Source organism: Capricornis sumatraensis, chromosome 2 (genome assembly GCF_032405125.1).
Source record: "Capricornis sumatraensis isolate serow.1 chromosome 2, serow.2, whole genome shotgun sequence".
NCBI classification, from domain to species: Eukaryota; Metazoa; Chordata; class Mammalia; order Artiodactyla; family Bovidae; genus Capricornis; species Capricornis sumatraensis.
Window position 1 is genome coordinate 192,902,543 of NC_091070.1, and position 13,587 is coordinate 192,916,129.

The 13,587-nt window shown below is 36.9% G+C and overlaps 1 protein-coding gene and 1 pseudogene across 2 annotated transcripts in view; both read left to right on the forward strand.

Moving 5' to 3' along the window:
- The window catches only part of IFT25 (intraflagellar transport 25), a 36,499-nt gene that overhangs the window by 3,290 nt on the left and 19,622 nt on the right, over nt 1-13,587 (forward strand). For both annotated transcript variants that reach the window (XM_068966071.1, XM_068966072.1), the window contains exons 2-3: nt 10,536-10,606; nt 11,305-11,417. In XM_068966071.1, coding sequence (XP_068822172.1) covers nt 11,320-11,417 — 98 coding nt within the window. In that variant the 5' untranslated portion in view covers nt 10,536-10,606; nt 11,305-11,319. The remainder of the gene's footprint in view (nt 1-10,535; nt 10,607-11,304; nt 11,418-13,587) is intronic.
- LOC138074539 (large ribosomal subunit protein uL6 pseudogene) lies at nt 3,435-4,013 on the forward strand (annotated as a pseudogene).

The following is a 13,587-nucleotide window of genomic DNA, read 5'->3' on the forward strand; positions in this document are numbered from 1 at the left end:
GTGATTGACTTTTTAAAGTCTGAGTATAGGCCTTTACAGGGCTCTTCCCTGGTGGCTCAGATGGTAAAGCGTCTGCCTACAATGTGGGAGACCTGGGTTCGATCCCTGGGTTGGGAAGATCTCCTGGAGAAGGAAATGGCAACCCACTCCAGTACTCTTGCCTAGAAAATCCTATGGACAGAGGAGCCTGGTAGGCTACCGTCCATGGGGTCACAGAGTCGGACACGACTGAGTGACTACACTCACATAGGCCTTTACACTTCTTATTAAATATCTTACTCATGGCAGTCTATCTTTTTAGCTTGCTCAGATCTTTTTGTGTGCTAATTGTGTCATCTAGCATATTAGCTGACATCCCAGCTTTGTGTCCTCTGCAACATTAATAAATATTTTTTTCATCCTTAATTAAGAAAAATGTTGAATGTGATAAGGATAGAGGTCTTCACAGTTCATTCTGTTCCATTAATCATTATTTGAGTATAACTATTCTGAGAAATAAATATCTACCTAAAGTACTGCCTATCACCCATCCTTGTTTATTCAGCTAGTCCACAGGGTATCTTGAGATACCTGGTCTGAAGTTTGTTGAAATATTCAGAAATATCTCTGATAGGTAGTAACTCTATCAAACAAAAAGAAATATTTAAGTTTGATATAACTTTTTGAATTAATGTTACTGTTGCTTTTAGTTTTGCTACTTTCTTGTTTAGATTTTCAAAGCCATGCTTTTAATAACAATAAAATATAGTAATTTCAGAATTTTGTTGAAAATTAACATCCAAGTACCTCAATCTTTATTTCTAGGAATTTACCAGATTTCTTGTCCTCAAACTAAGGGTTAACAGTGTTCATGCAAACCAGTTCCCTTGTATCCCAATGTTCATCACAGCACTGTTTATAATAGCCAGGACATGGAAACAACCTAGATGTGCATCAGCAGATGAATGGATAGGAAAGCTGTGGTACATATACACAATGGAGTATTACTCAGCCATTAAAAAGAATACATTTGAATCAATTCTAATGAGGTGGATGAAACTGGAGCCTATTATACAGAGTGAAGTAAGCCAGGAAGAAAAACACCAATACAGTATACTAACACATATATATGGAATTTAGAAAGATGGTAATGATAACCCTGTATGCAAGACAGCAAAAGAGACACAGATGTATAGAACAGACTTTTGGACTCTGTAGGAGAGGGAGAGGGTGGGATGATTTGAGAGAATGGCATTGAAACATTTATACTATCATGTAAGAAACGAATCGCCAGTCTATGTTCGATACAGGATACAGGATGCTTGGGACTGGTGCATGGGGATGATCCAGAGAGATAATATGGGGTGGGAGGTGGGAGGGGGGTTCGGGATTGGGAACTCATGTACACCCGTGGCAGATTCATGTCAATGTATGGCAAAACCAATATAGTATTGTAAAGCAAAATAAAGTAAAAATAAAAATTAAAAAAAAAAAAAAAACACCAGTTCCTTGGTATCAATAGTATTAAAAGCTGTTATAAAATTGGGAAGAAAAAAGGAAAAATAAAAACATTAGCATATATGCTTTTTTTCTTGACCAATCTTACCACAGTTTTTTAACAATATCAATACTAGATTTTATCAATAGAATTACAATAGAAAATGAACTTGGTGCCAATAAAAAAAACTAGGAAGAAATAGATAATTTTGTCAGAATATAAATTTCAAAATTGACTCAAGAAGGTATGGAAAGCCTGTTGAAATAATAAAAGAACTGTTGGAATAAGAAAAAATCTACACACACACATTACTAGACTTATAGGATCCAATAACCTAGCAAACAGAAAAATAAGGGAAACTTTCTGACTTCTTTATGTTAGGGGTATAGTCTAAATTCCAAATCCAAACATGGACTAAATAACAACAAAAACAATTATAGGCAAGTTAAACTTAGAAATATATTTGCAAAATTTCTAAAAATACTAGCAAACTAAATCCAGCTATGGATGAAAATACTAATATTATACCTTGGCCATGTAGATAGATTTTATGCTACAAACTGGGGCTTCTATAACATTAGAAAATCTTGATTTATCACATTAGCAACATATACAAACATCTATATGATCACTTTAGTAAATGTTAGAAGAGCATTTGATAAAATTCAGTGTTCATCTGTGTTTAAAAGAAAAAAAAACGAAACTAAAGGAATTTCTATAACCCAGTGAACAGTGTCTGACAGAAATCTTCAGTGAACATCACATGTAGTGGTGAAATGTTAGAAATATTCCTTGTATGGTAAAGAATAAGACTTAAAAAAAATTTTTTTTTTAAGATCCCATTTATGTAATAATGGAAACCATAAGGTGTCTAAGAGTGAATCTTATAATAAAGCTGAAGATATGTTTGTAGGAAACTATATAGTTTAAGGACTTAAAAGAAGTCTTAATGAAAAGATATTCCAGATCCATGTATTTGAAAACTCATTATCATAAACATGTCTCTTCTCTCCAAATTAGCCTATAATGGAATTGAATCCACAGTAGATTGAATTCAGTCTATAATGGATATAATCCACATCTCAAAAAATATTTTAATATAATTTAATAAAACTTTGTAATAATGTATAGAGGATAGAACCAAAAAAATTTGGTTTTAAATAAGGGAAAATTTAAATAGGGGAATTTACCTGATGAGATACTAAGATTTTATTCTATCTTATACTGTCCTTTTACTTTCTTATTTAGAGTGTGTCTCTTGAAAAGAGTACTTGGTTGTTCTTTTCCCCTTCAGTCTGATAATACAGTGTTTGATTTACTAATATTTAATGGAATAATCTGTATATTTGTACTTAAATGTCTTCTGGTAATTTGTTTTCAATTTGTCCTATCTTTTTTTTTCTTTTCTGCCTTTCAGATTTATCATATATTTTATGGTATTCCAATTTTTCTTCTCTGTTGACCTCCTTCCTATAACTCTTTATGTTTTTTTAGTGGTTGTATTATCGTAATTCTAGGATTATAACATGTATCCTCACTATATTACTCTACTTTGAATTAATAGCCTATCAGTTCATGTTCAACATTAGAACTTTACCAAAGTACTTTACAAAAAGTACAGCCTCATTTGTCTTTCTCTTTTGTGTTATTATTATTGTGTCTATTACTTTCATCTGTTAAATTTCTACCAGTCCTTGATATTATTTTTACTTCAGTCAGTAGTCTTATTTTTTGGCCCCACCACACAGCAGTGCAGGATCTTAATAACCTGACACAGGGATCAAACCTGTGCCCCCTTGGGACTTCCCTGGCAGTCCAGTGGTTAAGACTGTGTGCTTTCAATGCAGGACATGGCTTTGATTCCTGGTCAATGAGCTGAGATCCCACATTCTGTGTAGTACAGCCAAGAGATTTTTTTAAAAAAGGAAAAAGACTCTTCGCCGCATCTACTGCGAGAATGAAGACCATTCTCAGCAATCAGACTGTCGACATCCCAGAAAATGTTGACATTAACTTGAAGGGACGGACAGTTATTGTGAAGGGCCCCAGAGGCACCCTGCGGAGGGACTTAAATCACATCAATGTAGAACTCAGTCTCCTTGGAAAGAAAAAGAAGAGGCTCCGTGTTGACAAATGGTGGGGAAACAGAAAGGAACTGGCCACTGTTCGCACAATCTGTAGTCACATACAGAACATGATCAAGGGTGTTACACTGGACTTCCGTTACAAGATGAGGTCGGTGTATGCCCACTTCCCCATCAACGTTGTTATTCAGGAGAATGGTTCTCTTGTGGAAATCCGAAATTTTTTGGGTGAAAAATACATACACAGGGTTCGAATGAGGCCAGGGGTGGCCTGTTCAGTATCTCTAGCCCAGAAAGATGAGTTGATTCTTGAAGGAAATGACATTGAACTTGTGTCAAATTCAGCTGCTTTGATTCAGCAAGCCACCACAGTTAAAAACAAGGATATCAGAAAATTTTTGGATGGTATCTATGTATCTGAAAAAGGAACAGTTCAGCAGGCTGATGAATAAGATCTCAGTGATCCTGCTGCAGAAACAAGATAGCAGATGGTTCTGTGGACTCAGTTGTGATCCTTTAAAGAGACAATAAAAACTCTTGATTTGAAAAAAAAAGGAAAAAGAATGTTTGAAAAAAACACTGCACCCCCTACAGTGGAGACGTGGAGTCTTAACCGCTGGACCACCGTGGAAGTCCCCTAGTCAGTAGTCCTTTAGAAATTTTAATAATATTCTTTATGTTAGAAATAAATATATTTACCATCTTTAGTGCTCTTCATTCCTTCCCACAGATCCAGAATTCAACTAGGAATTATCAAGTACTTCATTTAATATTTTTTGTACTATGGGTCTGTGTGTGTGCTAAGTCACTTGAGTTGTGTCCAACTCTTTGCATTGATAACAAATATTTTCAGTTTTTGTCTTTATTTTGCTGTCACGTTTAGAGGATATTTTTATTGAAAATAAAATTATTTATTTTTTCATTCGGCACATCAAAGATGTCATTCCATTGTCTTTTGGCTTCCACTGGTAATGATGAGAAGTCAATTTTGATTCTTCTTGTTGTTTTGCTGCATATAAGATGTTTCTTGCTTGACTGCTTTTAATTTTTTTCTCTTTCTTTAATTTTCAGCAGTCAACTAAGGTGTGCCTTGGTGGGATCTTCTTTGTATTTATCCAACTTATGGTTCACTGAACTTCCTGGATCTGTGGGTTTATGTCTTTCATAGATTTTAGATATTTTTCAGCCATATCACCTTAAATTATTCATCTATATTATCCTCTTTGTCTTCCTCTTCTGGGATTTTAATTACATGTATTGATATTTCAGACTAGTTTGCTGTTGTTTCACAGGTGCATGACGCTCTGTTTTGTTTTCAGCTTCCCCCTACTCTGTTTCATATTGGATTATTTCTATTGACCTGTCTTTTAAAGTTCACTGACCTTTTCTTGTGTTGTGTCTAATATGATGTTAAACCCATCAGGTGAATTCTTTATTTCAGATATGGTATTTTTTCAGTTCTGGAATTTTCACTGTGTTTCTTTTAATAGTTTACATTTCTCTGTTAATTCCCTTTCCTTTCACCCATTTTGTCCATCTTATCACTGAATTTGCTAGTCAGTTTATAATTCCAGCACTTGGGTCATCTGTAGATCTGCTTCAAATGACTTTTTTTTGCCAAGTTTTTGTTTTTTAGAAGAGGTTTTATTTTTTAATTTTTATTGAAGTATACTTGATTTACAGAATTATTTTAATCTCAGGTAGATAGCATAGTGGTTCAGTATTTTTATAGATTATAAGTTATAACATAACTCCATTAAAAGTTATTAAAAAATAATGGCTATAATTCCCTGTGCTATTCAAGTGACTTTGTGTGTTTGACACTGTGCTTAAGAACAACAGATACTGAACGGGCGGGGGCGGGGTGGCGTGGCTGGCAGGGCCGGCGGACGTTAAAAAAAAAGAACAACAGATACTGAAGTAGGTGGGTTTTTTCCCAGAAAGAACACAACATTTTCTTTGTCTAATAGCTAGGATAAGAGATCACTTCAGTCCAACTAAGGGTAAAGTTGTAGGTTTATTTTAATAGTTTCAGCTTTACCTCTAATTTCACATATTTGAGAGTGAGATCAGTTCCTTCCTTCATCAGAGCTTAATCTAAGTACCCAAGACCATAGAAACCTTTTTTTGCTTTTTAGCTCACGCCCAGTTTCCTGTGAAACTCCACTGAGGGGTTGATTTCCTTGATCTTATTTTGAGTTGAGCTGGGTGGGGACTGGGATACTCAGTTGCACTTCAACTCTGCTACACATAACAACGTGGGTAAATCTCAGACACATTATGATGAGTGAAAGAAGCCAGATATAAGCGAGTACCAACTGTATGGTTCCATTTACATGATGTTAAGGCAAAATTTATTGTGTGAGAAATAACGACCATGCTATCTTTGGGAAGGAGAAAGGGGTAATGACTAGGAGGGGGCATCAGAAGGGCCTGTCTCAAGTGCTGGTGACACTCTGTTCCTGTGAAAATCTATTGGACCATATACTTAAGATTTGTAATCTTTTCTGTATGTATGTAAAAACCATAATCACAGAAAACTAGTCAGTCTAACCACACTAGGACCACAGCCTTGTCTACCTCAATGAAACTAAGCCATGTCGTGTGGGGCCACCCAAGACGAGCAGGTCATGGTGGAGAGGTCTCACAGAATGTGGTCCACTGGAGTAGGGAATGGCAAACCACTTCAGTATTCTTGTCTTGAGAACCCCATGAACAGTATGAAAAGGCAAAAAGATAGGATACTGAAAGAGGAACGCCCCAGGTCAGTAGGTGCCCAGTATGCTACTGGAGATCAGTGGAGAAATAACTCCAGAAAGAATGAAAGGATGAAGCCAAAGCAAAAACAATACCGAGCTGTGGATATGACTGGCAATAGAAGAAAGGTCCAATGCTGTAAAGAGCAATATTGCACAGGAACCTGGAATGTCAGGTCCATGAATCAAGGCAAATTGGAAGTGGTCGAACAGGAGATGGCAAGAGTGAACGTCGACATTCTAGGAATCAGCGAACTAAAATGGACTGGAATGGGTGAATTTAACTCAGATGACCATTATATCTACTACTGCAGGCAGGAATCCCTCAGAAGAAATGGAGTAGCCATCATGGTCAACAGAAGAGTCCGAAATGCAGTACTTGGATGCAGAATGATCTCTGTTCGTTTTCAAGGCAAACCATTCAATATCACGGTAATCCAAGTCTATGCTCCAACCAGTAACGCTGAAGAAGCCGAACGGTTCTATGAAGGCCTACAAGACCTTTTAGAACTAACACCCAAAAAAGATTTCCTTTCATTATAGGGGACTGGAAAGCAAAAGTAGGAAGTCAAGAAACACCTGAGGTAACAGGCAAATTTGGCTTTGGAATACAGAATGAAGCAGGGCAAAGACTAATAGAGTTTTGCCAAGAAAATGCACTGGTCATAGCAAACACCCTCTTCCAACAACACAAGAGAAGACTTTACACATGGACATCACCAGATGGTCAATAGTGAAATCAGATTGATTATATTCTTTGCAGCCAAAGATGGAGAAGCTCTATACAGTCAACAAAAACAAGACCAGGAGCTGACTGTGGCTCAGATCATGAACTCCTTATTGCCAAATTCAGACATAAATTGAAGAAAATAGGGAAAACCACTAGACCATTCAGGTATGACCTAAATCAAATCCCTTATAATTATACAGTGGAAGTGAGAAATAGATTTAAGGGACTCGATCTGATAGATAGAGTGCCTGATGAACTATGGACGGAAGTTCGTGACATTGTACAGGAGACAGAGATCAAGACCATCCCCATGGAAAAGAAATGCAAAAAAGCAAAATGGCTGTCTGAAGAGGTAAGAGAAGTGAAAAGCAAAGGAGAAAAGGAAAGATATAAGCATCTGAATGCAGAGTTCCAAAGAATAGCAAGAAGAGATGAGAAAGCCTTCCTCAGTGATCAATGCAAAGAAGTAGAGGAAAACAACAGAATGGGAAAGACTAGAGATCTCTTCAAGAGAATTAGAGATACCATTTCATGCAAAGATGGGCTCGATAAAGGACAGAAATGGTATGGGCCTAACAGAAGCAGAATATTAAGAAGAGGTGGCAAGAATACACAGAAGAACTGTACAAAAAAGATCTTCATGACCAAGATAATCAGGATGGTGTGATCACTCACCTAGAGCCAGACATCCTGGAATGTGAAGTCAAGTGGACCTTAGAAAGCATCACATGAACAAAACTAGTGGAGGTGATGGCATTCCAGTTGAGCTATTTCAAATCCCGAAAGATGATGCTGTGAAAGTGCTGCACTCAATATGCCAGCACATTTGGAAAACTCAGCAGTGGCCACAGGACTGGAAAAGGTCAGTTTTCATTCCAATCCCAAAGAAAGGCAATGCCAAAGAATGCTCAAACTACCACACAATTGCACTCATCTCACACATTAGTAAAGTAGTGCTCAAAATTCTCCAAGCCAGGCTTCAGCAATACGTGAACCGTGAACTTCCTGATGTTCAAGCTGGTTTTAGAAAAGGCAGAGGAACCAGAGATCAAATTGCCAACATCCGCTGGATCATGGAAAAGCAAGAGAGTTCCAGAAAAACATCTATTTCTGCTTTATTGACTTTATTTATGCCAAAGCCTTTGACTGTGTGGATCACAATAAACTGTGGAAAATTCTGAAAGAGATGGGAATATCAGACCACCTGACCTGCCTCTTGAGAAACCTATATGCAGATCAAGAAGCAACAGTTAGAACTGGACATGGACCAACAGACTGGTTCCAAATAGGAAAAGGAGTATGTCAAAGCTGTATATTGTCCTCCTGCTTATTTAACTTATGTGCAGAGTACATCATGAGAAACCCTGGACTGGAAGAAGCATGAGCTGGAATCAAGATTGCCGGGAGAAATATCAATAACCTCAGATGTGCAGATGACACCAGCCTTATGGCAGAAAGTGAAGAGGAACTAAAAAGCCTCTTGATGAAAGTGAAAGAGGAGAGTGAAAAAGTTGGCCTAAAGATCAACATTCAGAAAATGAAGATCATGGCATCTGGTCCCATCACTTCATGGGAAATAGATGGGGAAACAGTGGAAACAGTGTCAGGCTATTTTTGGGGGGCTCCAGAATCACTGCAGATGGTGACTGCAGCCATGAAGTTAAAAGATGCTTACTCCTTGGAAGAAAAGTTATAACCAACCTAGATAGCATATTGAAAAGCAGAAACATTACTTTGCCAACAAAGGTCCGTCTAGTCAAGGCTATGGTCATGTATGGATGTGAGAGATGGACTGTGAAGAAAGCTGAGCACCGAAGAATTGATGCTTTTGAAGTGTGGTGTTGGAGAAGACTCTTGAGAGTCCCTTGGACTGCAAGGAGATCAGCCCTGGGATTTCTTTGGAAGGAATGATGCTAAGGCTGAAACTCCATACTTTGGCCACCCTCATGCAAAGTGTTGACTCATTGGAAAAGACTCTGATGCTGAGAGGGATTGGGGGCAGGAGGAGAAGGGGACGACAGAGGATGAGATGGCTGGATGGCATCACTGACTCGATGGATGTGAGTCTGAGTGAACTCCGGAAGTTGGTGATGGACAGGAAGGCCTGGCGTGCTGCAATTCATGGGGTCTCAAAGAGTCAGACACGACTGAGTGACTGAACTGAACTGAGCTGTATGTATGTTGTAGTTCAAAAACAAAGAAGGTGTGTATGATGGAGGAGCTCTTGCAGACCCACACACAAAAATGTTAAAAAGAAAAACCAAGCTATAGTATAGAAGATATTTGTAATGCTATACAAAGTATTTGTACCCAGGATATTTTTTTTCTACAAATCAAAAGGAAATGGGCAGAAGGAAAAATAGAAATCCAATAGAAAATGAGCAAAGATAAGAAAAAGCAAATAAGAAGAGGCGTGAGTGGCCCATGAAAATGAAAAGGTATTCAACCTCATTAGTAATCATGGAAATACAAGTTAAAACCGTATTGAGATACCATTTCACACCAATGAGATTGACCAAAACTGTCTAACAATACCAAGTTGGTGAGAATATGAGGGAGCAGAAACTTTCATATACTGCAAATGATACTGTATTAGATTTAGAGATCAAATCATCAGTTTTTGACTTGGAGATATACTAATTCTAAATTCAACAATTTTACTTCTACAAAGAAAAATACGATTTATTATAAAGATTTTCTCCCAGATGTGCCTATGGATACATGCACAAAGATGTGAGTTATAAATCTGTTTATAATAGCAAAGAATTGGAAACAGACCTAAATAACCATCATTAGAGAAATGGAGAAATATCTTATAGCAGTTAAAATGAATAAAGTAGATTACATCAACATAATAAAATCTTGAAGACATAATATTGAATGAACAAAGCAAGTAGCAAGTATACACCATGAAAGCATCTAAATTTTGAAATAGTCCATACTATGTATGCTCAGTTGCTCAGCCATGTCTCACTCTTTTGACCCCAGTACTGTAGTCCACCAGGCTTCTCTGTCCATGGAATTTTCCAAGCAACAATACTGGAGTGGGTTGCCATTTCCTCCTGTAGGGGATCTTCTTGACCATATATGGTAAGAGTATAAAAATAATAGTCAGGGACTTCCTTGGCGATCCAGTGGTTAAGATTCCACACTTCATGGGAAATTAAGATACTGCGTGCCACACAGCATGGCCAATAAATAAATAAAAATATAGTCAGGGAGAATATTCCCCCAATTTCAGAATAGCTATTACCACTGGGCAGGGAAAGGAATAAGGACAAAAAAAAGTACATATGGCAAACATTAACATTTATTAAATCTGGGAAGTTGGTATATAGTTATTTAATATATGTAATATTCACTGTACCCTCTTGTTTATTTGAAATAGTTTTTTTTTTTTTAAGTTAGACACTTGGGCCAACATGTGAAGTGTATTGGAAGCCTTTCTCTCTTTTCCAAACACTATTCATCTTTTTAATTCTTTACAGATACAGCTTTCATTGTCATTTTGCATCGATATATTGCTTTGTGTCCTCTCACCAGCAGATGAAGTAGGAAGGTAAGTTTTGATGTAATCTCCTCTGGTCTTCCTTCTGTCTAACCCTCCAGGGTTCATGGAAGAGCTCAACAATATCTTTTCAATATGGTTTTTTATCAAACTTCAAATATTACTCTCCAACAGAAATGTCTTGAAGTTCATCAACCAAGTGACTGATTTAGAATTTATAATAAGTGAAAAGTTGCCTTCTCTCTTATTTCACATTTCTGCTAAAAAAATGACGATAGGTATTTTTAAATATTTAAATAATGTTGCTTACTGCTTCAGTTGATACTTGTATGTATAAATAGGTACAAAGTCTATTTTTATACTCTGCATTTTTTAAATTTCAGAAATATAATAATACAAATACTTTTTAAAAACATAACTTACCAAGTCATGTTATTCTAGCTTATTAACTGTTTCCAGATATTTATTGGGGATTTTTAATTTTAGAAGCAGAAAAATTATGTCAGTGTCAGGGACTTGTTTTGTGAAGTAGAGTATTGGAAATACTCATATCTTACAGATTATCCCTGGGAGAAGTCAGAAGTTTACTTACGTAAATAAACATGCTAGAGTCCCTCCCACTGGTTGAATAACTTGGTTGTTAAGCTGTGTGCTAGGCAACAGACTTTCTGTCTCTTCCTTTTCTCAGATGAAGTTCAGAGAGTAAAGTTATTTTTGTTGTTATCGTTTTGTTACTGTTTTCCTTGCAGATTAAACACTTTAAGATGAGAAAAGTTGATCTTTGTTTGAGCTCTGAAGGGACTGAAGTTATTTTAGCTACATCAAGTGATGAAAAACACCCACCTGAAAATATGATTGATGGGTAAGAGTTACTCTTTTTTCTTCATTAAAGTCTTAACATTAGGTCAGTGAACGCTATGAGTACTGAGATTACATATTTTACAACAACTAGCACTGTTAAGCATAGTTTAATAAATGTTTGGTGAACTGAATTACTTGATTACCCACTTTAGTACAATCCTGGAGCTAATTCAGTTGCGTATATTTAAGTTTTTTATTATTTTCTTTATAATTCCTAAACTGAACTTTTTCTGATAATAGTTATTTAAAATGTGGTCTGTCAAGGCAAAATTTCAAACAATAACTACCTCATTTTTTGGAAGTATACATTTTAATATCTGGTTTTATTCTGAATTTTTATTGGTAAATAGGAATGTAAACATTACAACTTCCTATCTACTGCCTGTTTTCTTTCTAGTCTAAGCAATTTTTGCTGAACTGAATGCTTCACTTCTTGCTATCCACCTGCATTTTTCAGTTCTTAGCTTCTTGATATCATTCCAGTTATCACTCTTTACTGTGCTAGAGCTTATTCTAGATAGAGACACATATCATTCTCAGACTTTTAAGTTCTAAGAAAAAAGTAAATGGTTAATGGAAGAACTCCTTTAAAAAAAAAAAACTGAGGTATATAGAACTTCCCTCATGGTCCAAGAGTTATTACTCCTCACTTCCCTATAGGGGCCGAGAGTTTGATCCCTAGTTGGGGAACTAAGACCCCACATGTCACTTGGTGCAGCAAAAAACAAATTTTTTTAATTTTAATTGAGGTATAATTGATTTACAGTATCATGTAAGTTCAGGTGTACAGTGTAGTGATTCACAATTTTAAAGGTTATATTCATGTATAGTTATTATAAAATACTGGCTATAATTGCCGTGTTACACAATATATCCTTCAGTTCAGTTCAGTTCAGTTGCTCAGTCGTGTCCGACTCTTTGCGACCCCATGAACCACAGCACGCCAGGCCTCCCTGTCCATCACCAACTCCTGGAGTCCACCCAAGGCCATGTCCATCAAGTCGATGTTGCCATCCAACCATCTCAACCTCTGTTGTCCCCTTCTTCTCCTGCCCTCAAACTTTCTCAGCATCAGGGTCTTTTCCAGTGAGTCAACTCTTCGCATCAGGTGTCCAAAGTACTGGAGTTTCAGCTTCAACATCAGTCCTTCCAAAGAACACCCAGGACTGATCTCCTTCAGAATGGACTGGTTGCAGTCCAAGGGACTCTCAAGAGTCTTCTCCAACACCACAGTTGGCTCTCAGCTTTCTTTGGAGCTTATTTATTTTATTCATAGTAGTTTGTACCTCTTAGTCCCTACCCTATCTTACCCCTCCCCATTTCCCTCTCCCCACCAATTTGTTCTCTTTATCTGTACATCTCTTTCTTTTTTGTTGTATTCACTAGTTTATTTTTTAGATTCCACATGTAAGAGGTTCACAATATTTGTCTTTCTCTGACTTATTTCACTAAGCAAAGAACCTCCACATCCATCCAGAAAGAAATCCTTTTTTAATAGTTCTGGCTACGTTATTACCCTCTTGAGTTTTCTTTCTTGGTATTTATACAGTGATCTGAGTTTGACTTGTAGAATCATATAATTTTAGAGCTGGAAGAAATTACGCATTCATCTTATCTAAACCTTTCATTTAGACTTGTGGTAAGAGAGGTACTCGTTCTAACTATTGAAAGCAGAGCCAGTTGTAACATAGATCTTGTGGCTGTTTGTGTTCTATTGTGAAGTCCATGTATCTGGATAAAATTCTAGTAAATGGGCCTGTTTTTTAAGCCCAGTTGTTATCTCCTCTCTGACATCTGTCCCTTCCTTCAGGCAGGTTGCTTTACCTTTTTGTTTGGCTCCAATAGCATTTGATATTTGCCTCTATTACCTTATTTATTCTTTTGTTGTATAATTATTTATTTTTAATGTACCACTCCTCTCACAACTGGAAGTTTCTAGAAATCATGATACTATGACTTCTTCATCTTTGACTCCACAGTGTCTTAAAATATTTGTTGAGTAGCTTGTGAATCTGGAGAAGGCAATGGCACCCCACTCCAGTACTCTTGTCTGGAAAATCCGATGGATGGAGGAGCCTGGTGGGCTGTAGTCCATGGGGTCGCTAAGAGTAGAACATGACTGAGTGACTTCACTTTCACTTTTCACTTTCATGCATTGGAGAAGGAAATGG